Below are 25,100 nucleotides of genomic sequence, written 5' to 3'. Positions count from 1 at the left end.
TAGGAATGTTGTTAAAGGGCAACTTAAAATAAAACTGACCATCTGGTCCTCATTAGGCAATTGTCTATAACCACCATGTTATTATAAAATGCACTGTGTGCTCCACATCTGCTTATCTCTGCTCTCCCTGCCTGCCCCTAAAAGGGCAACATTGGCTGAGACTGAGAGTCTGGAAGGAGGACAATCTGGGGGAGATGGAGAGGGTCTATGCTGGTGTAGGATTTCTAGGTGATAGTGATCAGCTCTTCCCACATTACAGGTCTGTCTGTCCATGTACTCATTATTTTATTTATCCCCTCTTCTATCCATCCCTGCATGGTATTTCTGTGGCAGTATCCACACTTTTTTTTCTGTCTCCCAGTGTAAACCACCCAAGTTTCTATCTCCCCCCACTTTCAGCTTTGGCCAGTGCCCACAGCATACATAAAGCACACTCAGTTAGTGAGCCCCATTCGACCAGGAACTCTGGGTTCTTTCACCCCAACCACAACAGCATGATCCTAGGACCCATGCCCTGTGCTGCAGCCCCACACCACAAAAGCATGGAGTGGGTTCCTCTTCAGCATCAGAAGAGGAACATGAAAGACCAGAACCCACCTCCAGTTAATGCTAGACTGACAAGTCCAACATTTCCTGGAGGTGTTGCACTCTGACATGGTGTTTAGAAACCAAGACAGACGTCACCAGACATTCCTTGTCCCAAGGCAGCTCTGGGAGAATAACATACCAAATCTGCATGTAGAACTATCAAGACTTTGTCAAAAATATTACAGGAAATCCTACTTTAATACAGGAAATCCTACAAATATGTTAATACTTTCTACACAGAAAACAAAACTAATCAACACCAAAAAAAACCACCAAAAATATCCGTATATGACTAGGCTTTGTGCTTGTTAGTGGCAGAGTTTAGGATGAAGGGGCTTTGTAGGAACAGCTGAAGGACTATCCACCCAAGGAAGGTGTCCCCAGAGAAGCTTGTCCTCTGGACTATGTCTAGGAGCAGGGCCACGTCCTGATCACCAAGTACAACAACAACCCCAGGGAAGGCAACCAATTAATCAGTCCCAAGTTCATACAAAGAACTCAGCCAGGAACAATTAATAGGCAAAAGATGAGCTACAATCCACATCAGAAGACAGATATGGGATAAAAGTTACCTGGAGCACAAGTTCAGTCTGTCCAGAAGGCAGGATCATAAGCAAGACTACAGCCAAGCACACTCACAACACAGGAGAAAACTCAATACCCTGGGACAAGCTGAAATTGGGCTCCTGGGGCGGGGCCCGAGGGTGTGGGTGGAGGTCCCAGGAGAGGTTGGGGCAATTAGTGCCTATTGGTACACTGCCAGAAGAGCTTCTGTACAAGGGAGGCCAGAGACAGGGGTATTGTGAGTGGAGGAGTGATTTCAGCGAAGGAGTAAAGCACTGAGTCTACACTGGAACAACTCACAAAATCATTTCGTTCTTCTCATTATAATGTCCAAGCCCTCCAGCTAGACCTGTAAGAGACAACCCCTTGCCTGACTTGTCATTAATGTGCTTTGTGTGACCCTCCCCACAGAACACATGCTCCTCCTCCATGCTGAGGAGTGGGACCACACTTCCGTGCTGCAGTACATGAGTCCATCCAGCACACACAGGATCAAAGTAGTGGGGACTCCTCCTTTCATGGACCTTGGACTCAGGAAGCAGAGGCATGGCCATTTTCAATGTCTAAACCATCTTTCCAGACCCAAGGATGGGGCTTTCTCCAAGAGGCAAGGTTCTGAGGAACCATCTGCCAGACTCTTAGCACTTTCTATCCAAAGCACAGGCAGTTCTGATCAGGAGGAACGTGTAGGTAGTCCAGAGACAAGGCATGTGAGGTTGCCTGCCAATCCTACCTGCAGTGGTGGAGAGGCAGGTTTCCAAGAGACACCCAGCACCACTGAAATGCTTTTGTCTTGCTTACAGAGGAGGAAAGGAGAAGGATGGAAACAGACACTTGTCAAGTAGGAAGTTTTTGTAGGAACAACATCCTGACTCCATGCTTTTTTGGACACACAAAACAGGTTTTGCTGGAGTTTTCATCTTGCCTCCGCAGGGAAGAAGTCAGTTATTTGCAGTTTGCTCCAAGTATTCACCCTGACACTGTGCTCTGTGTTTACCACCAAGGTACACCTCCAGTCCCCAGGGTCAGATGCTGTTTCAGGAACACGAGGGCATGAGTGTATGTTTGTTTGTTTGTTTGTTTGTTTGTTTGTCATTGGGATGTTGTGAAGGCTGCTTGGTTGGTTTGTTTGTTTCTGAAATCTCCCAGGGGAAGTTTCTGGCAGAAAGCACCTCCTGAGTGAGCTTGGATCAGGGTGTGCTTTGGCTGGGAACTGCGGAGATCTGTGTATGAAGAAACAAGAGGTGAAGAGGAGACATATGAGGCCAGAGGGCTAAGGATTTGGCTTTGCTATGTAATGTGCTCATCAGGCAGGGACAAAAACAATCAGAAAATCAGAAACAAGCTTTGCCCACAACACAGCTCAAACCTCAGCAAAAGCCATTGGAATTCTCTTCATTTCAATTTTCTGCCATTATTGGGCCTCCTTGTGTGTTTTATGTGACAGGCACTACTCTGGTTCCCATTGAGATCAGTGGGAAGCAGCCTACTTTAGGCTGGAACACTGGGAACCCCCTGCTTTGAGAGAGATTGAGAGATGCTAATGCAGCCTAACATCTCAGAGCTCTTGGACATGGTTTTCTCTTGGAGTTGCATCCAAGGCAATTAAAATTCCCTACAGGAGCACCTGTCAGCCAGCCTCACCTCTGCCACTTGTTGGACCATTTCTGCAGGGACTTTTCCCACAAAGATACCCACAGAGCTCAAAACTACGCCTGATGGAGAAATCTCCAGACAGAAGGGAGAGCCAGAGGGCTGGCTCATTGCTGTCACAACAGCCAAAGAAACATGCTCTGTGGCTGCTGAGCTATCAGAAAGCCATAGGAGATGTGGTGAGCTGCACTTTTCATGCAGGCTGGGTCTGCAAGCCACCTCAGCTGACCATGTCATTGGTTTCAGAGTAGTTGGACATGTGGAAAATAGAGCTACCTTTCCTGTTCACTGTTTCCCTTGGGATGAACGAATATTGCACAGATCACCACAAAGAAATCTTTCTAACGAGATGCCAGGTCCCATCTGCTCTGGGAGAAATCACACTCCTGCATTCAGAAAATGCTGATGGAAGTAACAGATGATGTACTAATGATCCTTGGGGCTTTTAGACAGGTTTACTTAGGAAACCAGGCATGTGAGATCACATTGTCTTTTAGTCTGCCAATACATTTGTCTGGGTCCTTCCTAATAGCTTTTTAACTCACAGGTCAGTTTTAAGAAAATATAATAGAGGAGTATAAGTCTCCAAAATAGAAACTTCCTCTGAGTTTTATGAAAGTGATTGACCAAGTGGAAGAAAAATAGAGAAAAGTATAGGTCTCACAAAAACACCTACTACTGGTGCATAAGCTCAACACTTTACAGGGCTTCAGAGAATCCACAGAGATGCTCACCTTAAAGCTGCATTAGAAACAAAAGCTTCCTTAGTTTTCCCATTCACACAATGATTTAGGACAACTTTAGTCTTCAAGTTTTCCATAAATGGGTGTCCTTACCTCCTTTATCATACTATTCGGGCCAGGACAAAATGTCCTGACACAATCACATACGTGTGTGTTTTTTGGTATAGATTGTGTGTCTGGATAGTGAGGAAAGACACACGGGAAGTGAATGGAAGCTGCAAACCCTACTGCCCAAGGGATCAGCACGGTGTCAATTTCTGTAGCTGGTGCTAACACAGGAACACTAAAGCACAACTCTCCTGGCACACCACATGCCTGGGGAGGTACCAGAGGACTTATGCCAAACAGAATTCTTTGCTTGTTTTTAAAATGGCCTCAATCCTCTCCCCTTCCCAACAGCCCTCTTTTCACTGGTCACATCACTGGATTGGAGGACAGGTGTCTGCAGTTTTCACTCCAGAGGCTGATGCAAGAGGAGATCCACCAGTTAGCTGTAGCCAGTGAGGATTACTCAGTCCCACCTGCTGCTCCTCATCACACACCCGATACTCTTCATGTGTTAACGTCTGGGATGCCACCTCTGCTACTTTATCCTGGGCTTCCTTGCCCAGCTATGCCAGGCACAAAAAGCCTTTTCCTTCCCTGATCTCCTTCTGGACCTGGCACAAATATGTGGAAAGAGAGGGGAGGATATGAGATACTTGTTTTCTTTTTCCTTTTCTTTGGTTTTTTTTTGTGTCATCTAAAGATTTCTGTGGTGGAAGATGCTCTGTCAGTGTGTGCTGTCAGTGGTGTAGTGCGGGGCTAGCTGTGAACAGACGGCGAGTTGTGGTCACTGTCCCTGGCCAGCTGGGAATTGCACATCTCCTATCATATTTATTGGTCACACATATTCTGTCACCTCCCCCTTTCTATTTACCCATTGTCCAGCTGCTGTCTCTCGTCTTTTAGATCTCTGGGACATGGAGATCCAATTAAGATGATTATAGCCATGTATGAGCCTTTAGCTGCCTCCTAAAACATACATATTTGTAATAGTGTTTACATGCTCATTTCCATTCAAAGGCATTGTCAACCTTGACTTCTTATGTTGATATACATAAGCAGAAAGTCAGAGATCCACCTAAGATTCAGCAGCCCTAGGAAAATGGATTTAAGGAGCTGTAAAGTACAGATTCACACCACAGGCAGTGAGGTACCCTGAGATATTCTGGGCCCATCCAGAGTCTGATGATGAATGGATCAGCCTGAAGATCCATTTCAGAAAACCCTCTGAACCTTTGTGAAAGTATTCTTACAACATTATACATCAAAACCAGTTAAACAAATTCCTAGAGCAACTCAAAGAAAATACTCATTTAGCCTGTTATGAAAACTATAAATAAAGTAGAAAAGCATATTTCATACTATTTCCTTTTAGAATCAAACAATTAACAAAATGGGAGATGTTATGATTGCTTCCATTTGAAAAATTGATTACACAGAAGTGCAATACATTCTTGATGATATCTTGTAAACAATTTTGTCTGATTTGTTTTTTAATTCTAGTTTCCTTTAATAGCAGTGGTAACAGTGGCATCCCATTTTATTGCTGAAAATTCCCTAAGTTCCCTATGTTCCTGTGAATTTTGTTCCTAGAAAACCTTATATCTTTCTTTGCCTCTTTGCAGGTTATATCCTCACTGCACAAATAATTCAGAAGTTGTCTCAATTTTAGCTTACTTTCTCTATTCCATTTCTACAGGAAAAAAATCCTGCCTTGAGTTTGGAGGTGCTTTGAACCAGGACAGGCTTAGCTGGCTGAGGTGTTCATGAGAGCTTTAAAGCAACAGATCTGACAAAATCACAAGGGTGCTGATAGTCCTCTCATCCATGTATTCCCACAGTTGTTCCTGAAGGACAGACAAAATTCTTCTGAAATGAACACAAGCAATGGGGGAAAAGATCAGAGAAGCTGGTAGGGATTCACCTGCCAATATAGTTATAAAGAAGTTGTGGTGATGTGAGCTGCATCTTTCACTCTGCTCTACATACCACCTAAAGCTGGAAGACTTTTCCCCAAGGCAGCCAGTCTTCTGGCATACCCAGGTCCCCTTATGGCCAAGAAATGTAGACTGAACCTCGGAGGGCTGAGGTGCAAGACACTTTTATGGAAGTCTGCAATCAAGACATGGTAATAGCTGTCCAAGCAGGTATTCCACTCCATAGCTGGGAAAAAAATGAACAGAGTGTGATGCTGGATCCAGGGCAATCCAGAGACATCTGGATAAAAATATACAGAGGTATTTATCTCTGGCTGTCTTCACATCAAGATTTCACATCACCAATATGACCCAAGGACAGGTGATGCTAAATGTCCACCACTTCCAATGCCACCTCTTGTAATACATGCAAGAAACAAAGCAGGTGACTTTCTAACAGCCACTGGAGCACCTCAGCCTGGATGTGTCTGAGCACTCAGGAGCCATGTGAGCATCTGTAGGAAGACTCTAGCAGCAGAAAGCTGTTTAACAAAAGTGCAGCAATGAAAAATGCTCAGGTGCATTGCAATTTGAAGGAAGAGTAGCTGGAGAAAGAAACAAGCGCTCTTCTTCCACGCCACTGAAGTTTAAAAGTCCCTCAGCCTAGACCCAGCTAATTCTTGCAAGCTCACTTTGGACATTGTGTGGGTGCAAGGAGGACCGTCAGCATTTGGCCACACGTGAAATTCAGCTGTGTTGGAGCAGCCAGAAGTTATCTGTGTCTGTGCTGCTTTTGCTGTATGCAGACAACCTGCTTGCTGCATCCCTGCAGCTTCCTCTCTCCATCCTGGGAGAGCAGAGGAGAAGGGGGAGATGTTTTGCAGTCATGCTTTGGAAGCTGCATTGTTCCCATGCACAGCAGTCCCCTCCCCCTCTGCCAGCCCCTCCCCAGGGTTGCTCCTGGTGGCCACAATAAGAGGTTAGTCAGCCTATTTCAATTAGTGGCAAACCGTGTGGCGTGACTCCAGGGCCTCCATATGTTCATAAGTATATGCAACAACACTTTCCTTGACGCATTCCTCATTCCAGGGAAAGGCCACATCTCCACAGCTTGCTGGCACAAGTCACACAGGCAACTGCAGAAGAGATGGGATAATAAACACACACTCACATATATACACACACGTAGGAAAACTTGGCACCCTCCCACCCTCTCCCGTGTTGACTGCCACATGGTCCCCATCAATTTTTGTCAAAGCCAGCAAGCCAGCCAACCACTCGCAGATGCTGACAAGGCAATTTCAACAGCTGAGGGACTTCTCTGCTTTCCTCCTCCAACATGTAGGATTTTGGTTGACTTTTTTTTCTTTAAAGTCATCTGCTCCTGGGAGACATTCCCCAGCCTGTGGCAACACCATCTTCCTGGGTGCTCCTTGGCTAGAGTGCTCCTCTCTGCACCTGAGGGCCAACAGGTTCCACTTCCTCCAGTGTGGAGATGGGGTCTGAAAGAAAAGAGGTCATAAGAGACCTCTCAAGCATCCCCAGAGGAGAATGAAAATCTCCCAATCCAGTTGCTGCCATTTCCCCCAATATTGGCTGCAGGAGTACAGATTCTGTGTACTCCTCCTCCCTGAACACAGCTGCTACCTTCAGGGGGGTTAGAGGGTTAAGGACTTGGACACATCTGAGTGTCCAAGAGGTCCTCTTGTAAGGAGCTCCTTCTTCCATGTCATGTTTTCAGGTCTTTCTGCAGGTGACTAGGAGTTTGTGTCTAGAGTCAAAATCAGGCCTGAATTAATGAAGATCTCCAAAAAGATATTTGACACATTTCAGCAAGTTTGCTAATACTTAATGGCACAACGCACACTAGCAATGGTCCCTAGGCTTAGATAAAGGGCAGGAACTGTGCTCAAGAGAAAGGAACACACAAGTGCTTGGGGGAGGAAACAGAAAGCAGTCCTGGCAGAGTGAGGCTTTCAATCCAGTGAAATGCTGGTCCCACTGAAGCCCTGGCAAAATCTCTCATGATTGCCCACTTAGACCCTATCCTGCGGGAAACTCAAGAACACCAGTTTGAGGTAGGTTGGCATTTCCAGTCCCATGAGAAGAGACATTTTTGTGTCCAGGGCCTGAAGGTTCTCACTTATCACCTGTGCAAATCCCTCATATCTGACTGGTTTTGCCTAGCTCAGTCCTACCCCAGGTCAGGAGAAACGTTTGTCTTTGAAATGTGGTTCAGCACAGGGAGAAATCCCCTGGTCAGGCACTGTCATCCACCCAGCTCTTCTCAACAGAGCTGTGGGGCAGGAACATGCTGCTTGCTCAGATGCCCAGAAACATCTGTGCAGACAGTGAGACTGACAGGCACATGGTGGGATGGAAAACAGAGGGAGAGCAGGACTGGAGGGACTGGGAAATTAGGTGAACCATTTCAGAAAGCAAAGTCCATCAAGTCTTTACAACTGAGGTGCACCTGCAGCTTTGGCAAAACTATCCAGCTAGCACAGGAGCTCTCATCTTCCTCCACCCCAGCCTTGTGTCAATAATGGACAGTACTACTGAAACCTCTCTTCATTGCTTATTGTCAGGTCATGTAAGCCCTTGCCATGCAGTCAAAGAAACCACACTGCTCAAGCAGCCCCATTTTTCAGAGCTGAAGGCAGCTGAAGCAAGGAGATACTTGAGAAAATAATGAAGATCAATGGGTAGCTCAAGCCTAGATGGGGTCATGGATAGAGTCAGGGCAATTAGGAGGAAGTCCTCTGACCACAAGCACGCATTGCCTGTCACATCCACCAAAAGACACATCTTCTGACATGGATAGGGATGTTATTAGCTGTTCAGACCCTGAAAACTGTCCAAAGTTGATGAACCTTTTCCAAACCACTATCCTGGGCACAAGTTGCATCATCAGAGGATTCCCCTATTCCCATATTATTGTACTGCTCATTTCTCTGCATTATGGTATTTCTATCCCTCTCTCAGAAACCCTGGATGCTGGCCACAAATGATGGCAGGAGAAGGGTCAGGGAGCCCTTGGAACCCTTGGAGCTTGAGACTACAAGCTTTGGGAATTGGGCTAGGCAGCCTGGTCTTACAAAGCGAAATGTCACCATTTCCAAGGATGCACAAAGTGAAAGATACTGAGGTGCTGAGATGAGCTGAGGTATTGTAAACCCATGCAACACTGTGGTTTGTTCAGTGCTCTGTCTGGGATTAGGATGGCATGTGGGAACTTGCCCATGGCAGGGAGAGGGAGTACAACTGGAAAAGGAGCTGAAGAGTGAAAGCGATGAAGATTGTCAATCCACAGGATTTAGGCAGCTTCCCCAAGCTCTCTGATGGACTGCCCACTGCAACTACAGCTGTCTCATCAAGTCAAAACCAGGTGTATCAACTGTGATTTGAGATAGATGAGCAGGGCAGAGGAATCTGACAAGAATCTGTCTCAGAGAGTCCTGGCAAGTGACCATGGGAAGTAGTGTTTCATATTGCAGCTGGCAATGAGATCCATGCTAGAAGAAACTTACTGCTCCTACCACAGTTCAGAATTTCCAGTCCTCTTCCTGAGCATGGATTCTGCACTGGAAATGAAAGAGAGAGATCCCAGATTAACCCAATGAGTCTTCCAAAGAAGATAAAATAATGCTATGACATGGAACCTGTCCCCTCTGTCTCATTCTTGAGACATTCTTCCTCATTTCTGCCTGCACATGTGGGAAGATCAGAAAAATAGCACAGGAAACTAGAGGAAGTTTTAGAGAAAACACAATTGTTCTCAGATTCAACCCAAATGTGTAGGGAACTCTCTCTGTCCCATATTTCCAAATGACCAGTGACTTCAAGAGCTCAATGCTGCCTCAATGCCTGGGGTGAATCCCCGTTGCTGCTCTGCAGTTTAACAGCAGACACATGGTCCAAGAATGCATGGATGTGGGACTTTTACTTCTATTGGTCCAAGTCTTTCTCCAGTCAGAAATACTTGCATCCTTCTGGATCACAGCTGACAGCAACAAATATCCTCCCTGCAGATGCAGGGAATGAGGCAAAACATAAGGAATAATTTGATTTCTGAATTTTGCCAAACTGATCTGAGGCAAATTGTCTCTATATTTACCTAGGTCAGAACCAAACCTCATCATCAGTTTGAAATCTTACTTTCTGGCCATGCCTGAATGGCTGGAGCCATCTGCAGAACAGGGGCATGCAGACAGTTGGAAGGACATCCAAGCAGAGCTCAGGGAGAGATCTTGAGTTTCACTGTTGGTTGAATAAAATGAGCTGATTTTGCCAGTTGTCAGGCAGCAATCACAGCACTGATGAATGACCGAAATAACCAAATTCCTTTTGCAGCCAAATTCCATGGCACCTCCACAAAGTTGACTTACACCATCCATCATGACATCTGCTGATGTCCATGGGAAGGGGAGAGGGTGTAGCTCTCCATCCCACCCTGAGTTATTTTTACAGCTGGGAAAGGAGGTGGTGAACCTGGACGAGAGGGTTGGAGACTTTTCTAAAACAGCTCACAAAAGCTGTGAAACGAGAGCCAGAGCTTAGAAGGCTCCAGATCCCCAGATCAACAGCTTCAAATGTGTCACTGGCAGTGAACCCAGAAGGGCCGTATTCCCCAGAAAGGAATTTCCCTGGTTCTGCCCAAACAGACAAATAAAATCTCCCAGCAAAGTACTTGTCACCCACTGGTGTAGAAAGTTGAAAAAGATGCTTAGAACTCAGAAGCATCTCCAGCCATGCTGGAGGACACAGCTTCAGGGGGTAAAGGCAGGACACTGGGACACAGAGAGCGCCTCTGACATGCAGACTTTTGCCTTCACTGACACAAGACTTCTGGAAAAGACCCAACCAAGCAAAGATGATGGATCTGCACTGATTTATATCAGATGAAGATGGGTCTCTTGAAAATCAATTCCAGGTGAGGTGTGTGGAGCTGCCCAGAAGCTGTTTGCCAGTTTTTCTCTCTCCATTCCCTGTTGCCAAAAGTGAAGATTCACAGGCAGCACAGAATGGTTCCCTCAGGAGGAGTCATTCCACACATGCCTTCCCAATAAGCAGAGTGGCAGTGTTTAGAAACCAAATTGGTCATTGCTGGCAATTGTAGAAACGGACAAAAATAGCAGAAAAAAAATTTCACAATTTCCTGCATATTTTTCCCGATTGTTCCACAAAAAAAATGTTGGGTTATCCAAAAGAGAAGAATGGCTTAAACAAGCAAAACATCAGTAATCACCTGCTTTGCTGGGTGTTTGTAAATAACATAAGCTGGTTTTCTTAGCCAAATGTCATTCCTTTCCACAACCATCACTCCCTTCTCCCAGTTACTCACTGTGACTAATGGGAGGGGAAAGAGATTGTTGTCCTTTTTTCTCCCCAATGGATTTTAACCAAAAAACTTTCATTTTAGTTGGAACACACTCTCCTCTCCTCCTCTCTACCCCCCCCCCCCCCAGGATGGGAGACACCATCCTGTCTGCAGCACGAAATCCCTTGGCTTTGGTCACTTGAACATTCTACAAAAGTAGAAGATAGTCTCTAAGTCCCCAGTGGCAAACTGGGAGTGGTGAGACAAGACCTCTAAGTTTGTAACACTTCTCCAAGATGGCCAAGGTTCCTCAGCACATCCTTCATCAAATTCTCAGTTCTGCTAATTAAGCTATCAAATTCGTGTTGGAGGGGACAATTGTTTATGTTGTGTGGTTTTTTTTCAGGGCTGTAGATCTTGCCAGTAGAGTCTTTAGAATAAGAAAAGAAAAGCCCTCTGAATCGCTGCCCAGAAACTCAATCCCAAAAGCCTCCTCCCAACCTCTGTTTACAAAATTATAAGCTTTCTTTGTCCTAACCATTTTCCTGTTACAATAATATTCTTCATTTTCTATCTCACTTTTTTCTGGTGCATGGAAAATGTGATTTCATCGTGAAAGGATTTCTTATGAATCAATGCAGCAAAGAAATACAGAGATGTTTGCAGTAAATCACTCTCAAAGTAGAGACACATAGAAATGAGTTACAAGAAAAAGTAGATAATCCCAAGCCATTTCCAGATGGAAGGAGGTTATATTTTCCATACAGTGTATCTGGTTTTTGTGTCACAAAACATGCTGGTATTTATTTAATGTATTTTTTCTTTGTACCGTGGAGTTATGATTATATGAAATGAGTTTCCAAAAATGACAAACATTGGCCTGGTTTAGGTAACAAATGGAAGAATTGAGATACTGAGTTCAAACTGAGCTAAGGCTCAGCCCCTGTGGAAGTCAAGAGCCAAGTCCAGCTGCAGAATGTCGACTTCCATCCCCTGAGATCCCCTCCACTTCTGGGACAGTAATGACAAGGGGAAAGGTCCAATTCTCCAGTGCTTTGCAGTTTCTTTCACCCACTTCCCTGTGGCTAGCAGGGATGACATTTGGAGCTGGGCTGGCTTCTCCCCTTCAGTGAAGGGAACTGTGTCATCACCATCTCTTCGGAGGAGGCTTGGCGGGACTGAATGCACAGCAACTGGAGGAAGCCTCTGGATTGCTGACTTCTTGGAAGCACTGGACAGGGATCAGCCTGAGCCATGCATCAAACTGGGTGTGAGGTACCAAGCTATTCTCCTAAAGGAGAGATATCTGAGAGGCATTTAGAGAGGGAATCATTGTGGCTGAGGGAGGCTGAGTCACATCCTCCTAGTGGTTCCCTCATGCAGTGACCTAAAACATAGACAGGTAAATAAGGGAACTACATCCCCCTTCCAAAAACTCCCTGAGACCTGAAAATCTGGTGAAAAATCATGGAACTGTGGTTCATCAACCCTGCTGGAGTACAGCATCCTGCAAGGCCACTGAGAAACCTATGAGTCTAGTAGATATGCAACCAAACAAGCAGCCTATAGAGAAACAAAAATAAAACCAGACTCTTTAACCTGAGTTTAGCTGTGGGCAGACAGTATAGGAAAGCTCCTGAACAGGCAGCTGGGGATAAAATATTCTGTAAAGAGGAGAGAGATCTTGAATTTTACGAACTAGTGAGAAAGATCATTGTGGTGTTCACATAAACAAAGCAGTGTGGGGCCAGGCTGCCTGTGGCAGTAGCCCATCTCCATCCAGGTTGGAAGGTGCCTGGGTGCTGGCCCAGGAAGTCACTTGCACTCCTGCTGGTGTTTTCTGCCTTGTTGTACTTAAATTTCTGGCTCCAACAGAGCAGTGCAGCTCTGTGGTCATGTCTCACGTGTTATTTAGATAAAGTGCCAAGAAAAAGAGCTGGGGTCACATGAGCCAGCTAGACAGGAGGATGAGGAGGGTAGTACAAAAGATGGTTTCAGGGAGTAGCTGATGTAGCAAAGCTCCCCTCCTTCGTTATCCAGCTAATGCAACATTCACAACAAACCTGCTGCTGGCTGTTCACAGTTTTGTGGAACTGGGTAAGGACTACAAATATTATAGATAGATGCTCCATAGAACTGAGCAAAGGAGGAGCTGGATCTTCATTAGAGCCCCTGGCTGGGCTGTTCCCCTGCTCTGAATTCCCAATCCTAATGGCACTGACAGGAGGTGGGATCCAGAGCCGCTGGTTATAAGGGTTTCGTGCTCAACGAAATGTCCTGAGGGCATGACCAGGTCCTGAGCTCCTGCAGGTCACTGGGCAGGGGACGAGCACACCCTTTTCCATGGGGCAACAGTCTTTGCATTTGTGATGGCTAGGCTGCCTCTGAGGCTGCCAGAGATCTGCGTGACCAGCTGCCTGCTGCTTTTTTTTTTTTTTTTCCCCCAGGAAAAACTGGCACTCTGGCTATTCCAGCCCGCTCCTACCCTTAGAAACCTGACATTTTTTCTAGTGTTCCAAATAAATACACCAATATACAAGAGGAGTAGCACCAAGCCTGGAAAGCTGGCCCAGGCCGGAAGAAATGCCTGCAGGAGAGGAAGTGTTTGTCACATAGACACGCACACAAAGCTCCATTAGCCACGCTGTTTGCAGTCATCTTTGGGTTGCTGCTCCCTTCTCCTGCTGCCAGCGATCCCATCGGTGGGGATCGGCCGACCTCTAGTGGTGCGAGCCCACAGTGCTGGAAAGGAGGAGCAGGGAAGGAGCCTGCCTTCAGAGCACACCCACCACCTTCTGCGGGCATGGGCTCCGTCCCTGGGTTACAAAAAATCCCACAGAACTGGAGAAACCAAAAAGGGTGGGGGAGCATCCGGGAGACCAGAGGAAGGCAGCCACAAAAGCTCAGATTTCCAGTATCACCCTGGGGCTTGTGTGACCAAACCCTTCAGCATCTCCACCACAGATGTTCCCCAAGGACAAGTGGCTCTGAGAGGACATTTAGTTAAAAGGAGGTTGAGAGAGAGAGAACAGAAATGGGACAGCAGGATGCTGACTTTGCAGGGGGCTTGTGAGACCAGGAGGGTTATATTTAGGGTCCCTGAGTTCACATTCCTTGTTCTCTACAATCATTTTTCTTTCCTTCATGCAGCAGTTTCTGAAGAGGGGGTGTCTCCCTTGCTCTCAGCAGTGTGAAGAGGAGGGAAGCCAGGAATGAGCACCAGAGCTCTGAGAAACCTCACAGCCAAACATTTTCTCCTGCCTGGAAGGTGTTTAGGATCTCCCTCTGAGGCTGGAGCGGGGGTCCTTGGGAATGAAGGACAGCCCTTGCTTGGCTGAGGCAGAGAGCAGCCTGATGGGGCAAGGCTGAGGTTTCTCTCACGTGGAAGTGTGAGCTATAAAGATGTGTGAAACCCTATCTCCAGTGCTATCCATATCAAAGATTTCAAGGGGGCTGCTTTAAAATAGGACCTTGGCACAGGTTCCTGCTTCTCCTCACGTCTTACTGAGCGGCACTCTGCCAGAATGTCAGCTTGGCTACTCCACATGTCCCAGATATCCCAGGCATGTCCTACAAACCTTTCCGGTGCTCCCAGGGAGATCGCTGCCTCCACAAAAAGCCTCTTCTCACAGCTGTGGAGGGTCCCAGTGGCCCCTGAGCGCCATTTCCCCAGCTGAGGAGCAAGAGGAGTGTCTTCCTGAAGTGCCACAAATAAGGGCTGAGAACATACATTAAAAGGTCTCTAAAAACAGCATTAAGCAAATTGTCCACAGGGACTTATTTTTTTCCCTCCCACCCTGAGTGAGCACAAGTGAGGCATTTCCTAGAGACCCTTCAAAGTACCACAGTAAAATCCTAGAGGGACCATAGAGACCCCCACCCCTCATGTCCTGAGATCAATCCAAGCTGTTTCAAAGGGAGAATAACCATAACGATTTTCTCCCATTCCGCCCAGGCTTTCCTCCTTGTTTTTGCCCTTTTCAACTTAGTGCACTTGCAAAATCCAAGCCCAGAGAGGGAGCCCACAAGAGCAGAAGCCTTTCAGGATTACCCCAAGGCTAGTGGGTGAGTGTTTTCCCCCTGCTCTCCCAGCTGGAGGAACAGGCAAGATTGATTCAACAAAGATACCCAGCAGCACTGGAAAAACTGAGATCTCAGCAAAGCCAAAGGCGTTTGCTAAGCATCTCCTATTAGGAGAGTGCTCTCACAGAGCTGTCCCACAGACAGCCAAGACAACGAGGTGCCTCAGCAATAAACCACTCTCCTCTCCCCCTCCAGCCCTCTGGAGTGAGTGCAGTGCATCCCAGTAGAGCTGCGCTCTGCCAGGGCCGAGGTCGCTGCTGCTCTCTGCTTTGATTCAACACAATGTCCCCTCCCACATGCTGTTTTCATTAGAGCCTGGATCTTCTGGCAAGGGCACTGTGCACAGTCATGAGAAGCTGCTCACTGGTGGCTTGTTTTATCCAGTTGTTGGAGGCTTAAAACAATGAGCTTGCAAATATTTCATTCCTCCCCCACACTCTTGCTTGCTTCTTACTTCCTCTCTTTTCCTTCTCTCTCTTTTTTTTTTTTTTTTTTTTTTAGGAGAGAGAAGAGAGGTATATAGGAGATAGCACTGGATCTTGGGATTGGGAGGGATGAGGAAAAATAGATCAGAAGGGTGTTTTCTTTCCTGTTGTGAATGCACATGCATGTGAGCACACTTGTGTGTGTTTCACACCTGCACTCTCCCAGCTGTCCAGCACCATCACAAATTGCACATGTTTATTGCCCTGACACAGGCAGGAAAGCTCAGAGCAGGACCCCTTTTCACCACCACTAGAAAGATGCCCCATGTAAAGCCACACAGCTGTCACAGTGTCATCAGGACAGAGGCACATTCCTCTCTGCTTTCACCCTGGCAGGCCCAGACATGGAGAGGAGGGAATCTGGAATCCAAAAGGACAACCCCCATTTTGTGACTGAATGCTCTCTTCCCTGCCTTTGACTGGGAAACTTCTGCTGGGAACAGCTGTCATTGAGACACGTTGATGCCCCAAGCCCCAGGTGATGTGATGTGTGAGGAAGAATTGGTTTTGACTGGAGACAAAAACTTCATATCTGTTTCTGCCTGAGCTCTATGTGAGGATGGGGCAGTTAAAGCAGTGGAACAGGGCAAATTTGGGGTGGCAGCCAAGAGGCAGGAGGGTGTGACTCACCCTGTGACCATCAAGGCATGAGGAGGCAGAGGACAGTTCCAAGAACTTGTGGGTACAGCCAGCTAGAGGCCATCTGTGAGGCAGCTGGAAGCAGACATGAGGCAGAGCATGAGTGAGGTGGTAAATGAAGAACCACTGAGCATGTCGGAAAAAACTCTTGCCCTGTGCTGGGGCACAGAGGTTGTGAACAAATTGCTTCATATCCCTGCATGACTCACTTTGCTTTCTTTAGCCTGGCTGTAGCATGTTGGGACTGCCTGGACTCTTCTTTGTCACTACTTCACATCTGCCTAAAACTGCCAGCACAAGAGGCATCCAAGGAAGGACAATGACATAAAATCATAGAATCATTTAGATTGGAAACTAAATGATCCTAAGATCCTAAAATCCTTAGGTCATTGCGTCCAATCATTAACCCAGAACTGCCAAGTCCACCACGTAACCATGTCCCTAAGTGCCATATCTACACACCTGTTAAATGTCTCACTGGATGGTGACTCAACCACTGCCCTGGGCTGCCTGTTCCAATGCCTGATCACCGTTTTGGTGAGGAAATTTTCCACAACATCCAATCTAAACTTTCCCTGGGGCAGCTAGAAGCCATTTCCTCTTGTACTGTCACTTGTAACTGGGTAGGAGGCTTCTCCCCACCTGGCTATAGCCTCCTTTCAGGTAGTTGTAGAGAGTGATGAGGTCCTCCCTCAGCCTCCCTTTTCCCAGGCTAAAGACCCCAGCTCCCTCAGCTGCTCCTCGTAGGACTTGTGCTCCAGACCTTTCACCAGCTTCATTGCCCTTCTCTGGGTATGCCACTGGACATGGTGAGCATCAACTAACCAGGGAGAAGAGACCAGTCTAGTGCTACTTTGATTCATCTAAGTTTTTGAATGAGGCTGCCTGCCTGATTTGCTTGGACTACATTCTCCCATGGGAGCCAAGGCTGCCTGGTACTGCTATGGGGTGGGAAGAGTTGCTGGCACTGAAGGGACAGTCTTTGGGCTGCACTCACGTGAAAGGCAAGCAGGCTCTGGCAGAGGCTGTGCAAAGCACACAAGTCTGGGACCAGCAGTGCTGGGAGTGAGTGCTCTACACCCAGCTCAAAGTGCCCTGACTGCATTTGCCTCCTGCAGATACTGGGCTGACTCCCAGCCCTTTTATCTCAGGGATGTACAAACCCAGCTGCCTCTGAGCATCTCTCCAGCTCAGGACATCTCCTTACCTCACCTCTACAAAAAAACCCCACGTGCCCTGGGTTCGTACAAGTGAGATAAGAGCAGAGCAGCAGGAGCACAATTCAGATGTGTGCTCAGGAGAGGAGCCACAGAAGAAGCTGGCTGCAGGCAAGGAGACATCACCTCCTGCCCGGCTTTGAGCATGCAGCACTCCAAGGTTCCATCACTTGGAGACACATCCCTGCAGATGGAGCCAGAACCTCACAAAGCAGAAGGACAGCGCCGTCCTACCCATCACCCTTCTCCAATCGCTGTGCTCTGAAGACAGACTAGCCCAGCCCCTCTCCTCCCTCTCTCCCCCTCTCTTCTTCCCTCCCTCCCTCCCTCCCTCCAACACATCCAGGGTTTTGTCTTCCCTCCCTCTCCAGATCAACCATTCCTGAGCGTCACATTGTCCCTCTTTCTTCCATATTTAACCCGAATTCCTTTCTGTTGTCTTTTCCTGTACGCCACAGCCACAGAGAGTGGGTAATTCCTGCACCACAGGCTGCATGTTCATGCCCTTCTCTGAGCAGTAACATCCTCCTGGCATGATGATGATGATGATGATGCCCCCAGAGTCATTTCTGGTCTGTCTTTTCTTACTTCCTTTTCTTATGATGGACTTCTCCAGGCCCTGCTGGTTTGGATGGCAGCCCTCATTCTGGTCTGGTGCTGCTCAGCCCCAGTCTGTGTGGCCAGAGGAACCCCAGACAGTTGTGCAAGGGGCCCTTTGCCTTTCTATCAGTCGGTCTCTGTGTCCCCATTGGATTGGCTGAGCCACCCAGGGAAGCAGTAACTCAGCAGCAGTGTCCTGGACACCACTGCAGGGTTTGCAGCTCGCTTCTATTCCCAAGGGCATAGCATGAGTACAGGTAACACCAGCCCCAGGGTGGCTTTTGCCCACATCAGGTCTGCTCCACCCTTCCCATCCTGTGGAATTTGTCTGGTTCCTGGCCTTTGCCCAGACATGATACTCAGGAAAAGCCATATTGTATCATACTTTCTTGTTTCCCTTGAGGACGCTTCTGAAGGATACCCAGCCCTGCTGAGAAGCCTGGGAAAGAATAAAAGAAGTGAAGGGAGATGAACCCTCTCCATCCCCACCACCATGACCCTAATTTTGCTCCAGATCTGAGGGTTGCTTATAGCTTAGACAACCAAAAATAGTGGGGGGAGAGGGGAGCATACCCACCACCACAGTTTCTCAAGCCAGGGTTTCCTGACTGTCTGACACCATACCCACCCTTTTCTCTTGAAACAGCAGGCAGAGAGGAGAGAGAAACCTTGGCACCTTTCACAGCCCTACAAGAAACACTCCCTGTATGGCCCCAGGTCCCCAGAGCCATGAGGGGAAAACTACTGTAACGAGAAAAAAACTACTGATTTAGGAACATGAAGGTGAGCACCCGATAGACAAGGGGAGATGCAACGGGAGCAAGGTTTCCCAGCATGAAGCTGGTGGGACCTGCCTTTCCCTGTGGTCACACCAGAACCACAAGCCTGGCCTGGGTACAGCAGCAATCTGCAGAGAGAGAGACCCTGAAAAGCCTGTGCTGTCAGAGCTGGCGAGGGGAAATGAGTAGCAGATAAGAACATGTTGAGGAAAAACACAAACCAGAAGTTCCGGAGGAATTTTGGAAAGGAAATGAGGAATTAACTGCAGAAAAGGCGGGGGGGGGGGCGGGGGGTGGAATGAGAAGCAGTTTATAGCTTGCAACAAATAGCCTGTGTGCGCCACCTCGCCAGGCACTCCCTGCCTCTCCTCCCTGCCCAGGGATACTCTGCAGTGGCCATCCCAGCCAGCCAGGAACAGCAGGAATGGGAAAGCGGCTGGTGCTGGGTCCTGGGGATTCCAGTAGGAATCAGAGAAGAAACAAAACTAAGAGAAGCTAGAAAGAAAATACCATCCCTGCAGTGTCAGAAAGGGCGAGGAGGCTGCAGGTCCTGTCTTGCCTGCAGGTAGATGAGGGACAACTGAGGCCAAGGCTGGCGGGTGCCAGGTACCTCAAAGGTTCCGTGATGAGCCTGGCTTGGAGGGCACTTGGTGGCTGGCGTGCCCACCCACAGCCCCACGGCTATTTCAGAGAAACCATTCCATCTCCGCCCCTTTCTTTTTTTACCTCTCTTGCCTTTGCCTCCAGGCACAAGCCCCACAGCACGGGGTCCCCACTGAAGCAGTCCCCGAAATCCGCCCCTCGCCCTGCAGCTATTTTAGAGAAAGGCAGGAGGTATTTTTAGTGCTGCCGGCCCCCGGGAGAAACTCTGAGCCTCTGAGCCACAGCAGTGCTGGCGCCAGAGAAACTGCCGCTGCTCTGGCTGACATTTCTTGTATAATTAAACTCAATCCATCCAGGGGGCTGGGACTTGGCCACCAACTCAGCAAGGAGAGGAAGGAGAGGAGCCAGAGAGCCAGGGGCTGAGTGCTCTGACAGATGCTGGGAAATGCTACGCAAATGCTGGAAAAGCCTGGCCTGAGACTTTGGGGGAAGTTTTGCCAGGCACAAGGGAGCAGGATGGCTCTGAAAGGCATAGGGAGTGGGATTCAATGGGAGAAGAGCCCAAACTGCCAGCTCGGCAAGGGCAAAGACCCCACACAAGCATCATCCTACCCCGTTCTCTTGCAGTCTTGCAGGAGATGGACCCCAAAGGGTTACCCAAGGCTGGACAGACAGCATCTAAAGGCAACCTGGGAAAAAGCAACAGGACTTGCAGAGCACCCAGTGCCTGCAGGGCAAGCTGGAGAGATCCCTGCTGGTAAACAAAAGCCCAGGCCGGAGCTGGAGCCGTGTCGGAAGTTTGGGGGCTGTCTGGTTAGCCAGCATCTGGTGAACACAAGCTGCGGCTGGAGGCTGACAAGCAGCAGCACAGCCCCTCCTTCTTCCCACACCCACCGCCCGGCGTCTGTCCGGGGGCCCCAGTCTGCCATCGAGGAACAGGGGAACAACAGCCCAGAGAAAACAGCACCCACCAGCTTTCATATGGGTTTGGGTTTTGGGTTGTTTTTCCCCTGTGCAGAAACACCAGAGCATTTATTCCTATGCTCCCTTAAACTTCAGGATACATTTCCAGCAATCCAAACACCAAGCTGGCATTCCAAGCAACAGTATATTTTATATAACTGGTTCTTTTTTTGTTGTTGTTTTTACCACTTTATAAAGCAATACAATGAACTGCAAAGAATCCGACATCTGTACAATGGGAAGACAACAGCGGAGTGACATTCACACACGGACATGGTGCGACCGAAGCCATCCTTACACGCACGACAACATTATGGGCATAAAGATACAAAATATAATGTATTTTTTTTTCCATCTATATAAATACACAGAAATGGGCGAGTCTAAAAGTTTGAAACTGTTTGTTAACACTGATTAGCAAATAAATCTGTAACATTCCCAAAGTAACAAAGACAACAACAACAACAACAAAACACCCCACGCATAACACGGCGGCACAGGATCCGCCAACAGAAACGTCATATTGCTTCCTTTTTTCTTTCTTTTTTTTTTCCTTTTTAAGGAAAAGAAAAAAAAAATAGTAACCCCAAACCAACCTCGCAATTTGCAAAACAAACGAACAAAATGAAACAAGCCCCTGCGGGCTCCTTTGCTGTCTGATCATCCTGCCTGCTCCAATGGGAAGGGTTGCCTTTTGTTGATGCTGTTGTCTGGGGTTTTTGGGGCAACTGGTTTCTTTACCTGCCCGACCTGCTGGGTGGGGATTTACTTTGCACTTTGGTTCAGGCGGTTGAATTCACTGAAAAAAATCAATGCCCAGAGGCTGGGTTGGGTTTTTCTCCCTGCCTGGTTTGTTTTCCATGTGTAATTTGACCAGGACGCAGCCAGCAAATGTTGCATTCAGAGCAACCCCAAACTCTGCTCAAAACCATGAGCCCTGCTGTCTCCACCGGTGATGAGGGGCTGGTGAAGACCATGCAATGGTACATCACATCACCAGCTGATGACATGGATCATCTCCCAAAAGAGCTCCCAGGGGCAGAGCCAGAGGCAGCCCCATAGAATGGGAACTCCACATTTTGTGCATTGCAGGTGCCACTGAGCAGGACAGACAGCAAATTACTTCCCCGGGGAGCATTTCCCAATAGACAGCAATATCGACAGCAAAGGCAGGACGGGCTTCTCCAAAGAACAAACTGACACAAAAAGGGCACGTACAATAAATTTACACACACACAAAAAAAAATAATATATATCTATCTATATATATGTGGGGAAAAGTGCGTTTTTAAGGATATCTTTGGCAAGAATATATGCAGTTCTTTGTGTAGGAAGGAGGGATGTGTGTGTTTGTGTGTGTGTGTGTGTGTGTGTGTGTGTGTGTGAGCGAGAGAGAGATACCATCCGGCTGCTGACAACGGCAGTGTGATTACAATGAAACATATGCTGGACTTAACTCGTGTAAGCTCGAATCTCAAATAGCATGACTGCACTTAAAAAAAAAAAAAGGAAAAAAACCCCAAAGAGTATTTTCTGTCCCTTTCGTAAGGAAAAAATATCAACACTAGGTCCCCACCAGCTCCAGGACCTGGGCAATCCTAAATGCTGCTGATGGTCTCTCCCGGGGACAGAAAGGGTTGTTACACCTTAAAACCTTCTTTTAAAAAGGAGTTAAAGGAAAAAAAAGTGCCTTTAAAGGGAGCTGATAAACACCCGGCTACATCATTGGAAGGTGATTAGCTGTGTGTTAAAAAATAATACAATCATCAGATGATTTTGTTAGTGTTTGAGATTTGGATACAGTCTAAATTTTCAGCTAGTGGATTAGTGGGGAAGCCGGGAGAGGCTTAGGGCCCAAAGCAAGTGTGATGCTATTGGCAGGTATCTTCTGGGGTTGGCTTCTATGCAACATCTCTGGGGTGCTTAGATCTGTTTCATTTGTATGGGGAGAAAAAGAGAAAGAGGAGTTCCAAGCACCAGTTTCCAAGGCAGCAGATTAAAATAAAATTACATTATTATAATCTCTTTTCTTAGCAGTGAGAAAACCAAGTCTGAAAAATAGAGGCTTTCAAAAATATATCTTTATATATCTATAAACACAGTGTTTTCTCTGATGGGTGAATGGCAGGGTGAGGAGATTACGGGTGAGATCATCTCTTGTCTCGCTTGAATTTCGCAGAAGGAGGGAATCACTTTTTGGAAATGTCAAAAATTAAAAGATCTCTGCATCTGTGCGGCCAGGGAGCCGGGGAGGGGGAAAACCCTCCCAGAACCTCCTGTCCCACCACCATCTCACAACCAGCTCCTCGCTACCCCTCCTTTCACACTTCAGTCCATCAGCAGAGCCCGTGGCCCTGGCACGCCGCTCACTCCCCCCCACACACACACACACACCCCGCACACACGCACTGCTCACACGCAGCCACCCCACACTGGGGCCCCCGCCTCTTCCCCCATCTGTATTTTGCCTTGCTCTGGATTTTCTTTTAACATGCAGGTGTTTCCCCAGGGCAGGGGAAGGGGGGGATATAGTGGGGGAGATATGATGCGCAGAAAGCGATATGGCGAAAATAAATATTTTTGGAGCGTAAATTTAACCTTTTTTTTCCTCCTTAAAATTTCATTAGCTTACAGTATTTTGTCAGTATAGCTTGTATATATATTATAGCTATCAAGGCAAGGGTGGTCCACAGGAGACAAGCTCTCCAGGGGACTGCAGTGCTATGTGTCTAATTTTTGTCCCCAAAAGACTATCTGGGCCACTTTGCACTGAAAACTTTGTCCAAAAAAGCTCTCAGGGGCTTGCTATTTGCAGCAGAGGGCTCAGTAATGACCCCACAGCTCCAGCTGGACTATTCCCCCTGCCCTAAACCTGCACATGTACCCGAAACATCTTCTGCCCCCTCCCCAGCACCATAGGGCTGGGACATCCACCTGCTGCACCCCCACCATGATCTCTCCCCCTGCAGTGGCACAGAGGCCCTCTGCCCCTCTCTCCACCCAACTTGCCCTCCTCACCTCCCAAAGCTAAGGGAAAAGCCAACAGCACTGAAATCACTGCAAAACTATGGTGCATTTCAGGGGCACAACCTCAAACCAGATGGTTTAGGGGGTACACATGCATCAACCAGGGTGGCTCTCAGAGGACCTGTTACCTCCCCACTGAGCCAAAGCTGCCCATCCACTGCAGGCCCCTTACTTTTTTTGTTTGTTTGTTTTTTAAATTTTCTTCCTTCTTTTTCTTTGTTTTTTTTTAACGTGGCCTCCAAAACAAAAGGAGAAAAAAAGCGCCTGAGTTACTTGTAGTCGTTTGCCTTTCGTGCAACTTGAATGTCCATGCAATTTAAAAACCACTTGCGTGTCTCCGAAGAGCTAGATAGGGGTAGCCACGGGTCTGCTGCTTTGCACAGGGAACCCACCTGTGCCAGCATCCGCTATTATTATAATCATTATTATTATTACAACTATTCCTTTCCTTTCTGTTTTGCTTTTTTTTGTGTTAGGAGAATGTGACAGGCCGCAGGAGAAAACTGTCAAAGAGGACTAGTGACAGGAGGGAAAAGGGGAAGATGGGAGAGGAGGTGACTTTCTGCATCCTCCAGTTTCCTGGGGAGTATCCACCTTTCCCAGGTGCTGGGTGGCAGGAACCCCCACACCTCCTCACAGGCTGGGGGGCACAAGAACCCCTGGAGAAGTGGAGAAACAGCGTGACCCCCCTCTCCGGGTGGACTCACAGCATCTCACCTGTGACTGGTGCTGGGCTCTGGGTCAGCAAAGGTCAGCCCATGGCCAAGCTCCCCAGAGATTGGAAGGTTCAGGACCAATTTTCCCATGTCCCCAGCAAGTTACCAGGTCGTGAGCAGGTTTTAGGGGATGCACAGGACCAGTGAGGACCCTCCTCTGCAGCTGGACAAGGGAAGGTTTCTGAGAGCATCTCCTCTGGTGTCCCATAGACCCAGTGCATGCCATTATCTCCTACAGGTCAGTTTAAACACACAGCAGATGGAGCTGCTGGGATGAAGCTTCTTCCATCGGTTTTGCCAGTTGCCTCTTTTTTTTCCAGATGGAAAACACCAGTCATGGTCCCACAATCAGTCCCAAATGGATGTCACCACTTGAGGCCATGGTGCTGAAAGCTGGAAACACACCCCTCACTGCCGCCTTTGCTTTGGTCACCTTCCCTGCAATGGGACATGCATCCCCTCTGGCATGACTTTGTGGCTCTCCTTCGTAGGTGCGTGGCTTTGGTTCCTCTACGTGTGTGTTTGGCTTGTGTTGAGTTTTTAGGGGCTTTGTTGGTGTTTTTCTGTTGTTTGCTGTTTTCCTCCAAAATTCCAACCCTTCCCCCCCCCCAATTCACTTCCCTCTCCCACAATGCACTTCCTCACACTCCTTCTCGGATCAGCTCCAAGTCCTTCTCCAAAATTCAAGAATCACCCGCAAGTGCCAGCTCATCTCTTCTGGCCGGAGCCAAGCATGACCCTCGAGACAAAGTTGACGATGGCTGCAGCTGGCTGGTCTGGGTCCAGCTCAGCAAAGAGGTGGCAGATGTTGTCTGTGGTGCTCCCTTGCTTCCTGGCCACAAAGCCGAAGAGCCTGTGTGAAGAGAAGGCAAGAGCCTCAATATTGCTCCTGCACGGATTACCACCACCCTCTTCCAACATGGTTTTGTACCACTTCCCCTCTTTAACATCCACATCTCACAACACAGAGGGATACATCCCAAACCAGCCTGCATGAATGCCCATTTCCTCTTCCCTTTGCTCAGTTTCTTTGAACGCCAAGTTTCAATCATTTCTTGACCCAACCGCCCTTGCTCTGAACATCTCTGCCACTCTTCCCAAGTCCATCCCAAAGAAGGGACCTTCCAGATGAGCACAGGATTGCCTTGGTTTGGCCTCT

General features: G+C 47.8%; 1 protein-coding gene across 4 annotated transcripts in view; it reads right to left on the bottom strand.

Annotated features, from left to right (window-relative positions):
• Positions 1–20,324: 20,324 nt before the first annotated feature.
• The window catches only part of TNS1 (tensin 1), a 44,151-nt gene continuing 39,375 nt past the window's right edge, over positions 20,325–25,100 (bottom strand). For all 4 annotated transcript variants that reach the window (XM_066553115.1, XM_066553116.1, XM_066553113.1 and 1 more), the window contains one exon: positions 20,325–24,794. In XM_066553115.1, coding sequence (XP_066409212.1) covers positions 24,650–24,794 — 145 coding nt within the window. In that variant the 3' untranslated portion in view covers positions 20,325–24,649. The remainder of the gene's footprint in view (positions 24,795–25,100) is intronic.

The sequence above is a fragment of the Molothrus aeneus genome, chromosome 7 (assembly GCF_037042795.1).
Source record: "Molothrus aeneus isolate 106 chromosome 7, BPBGC_Maene_1.0, whole genome shotgun sequence".
Classification (NCBI taxonomy): domain Eukaryota; kingdom Metazoa; phylum Chordata; class Aves; order Passeriformes; family Icteridae; genus Molothrus; species Molothrus aeneus.
This window is presented reverse-complemented; position numbering and strand designations above follow the sequence as displayed.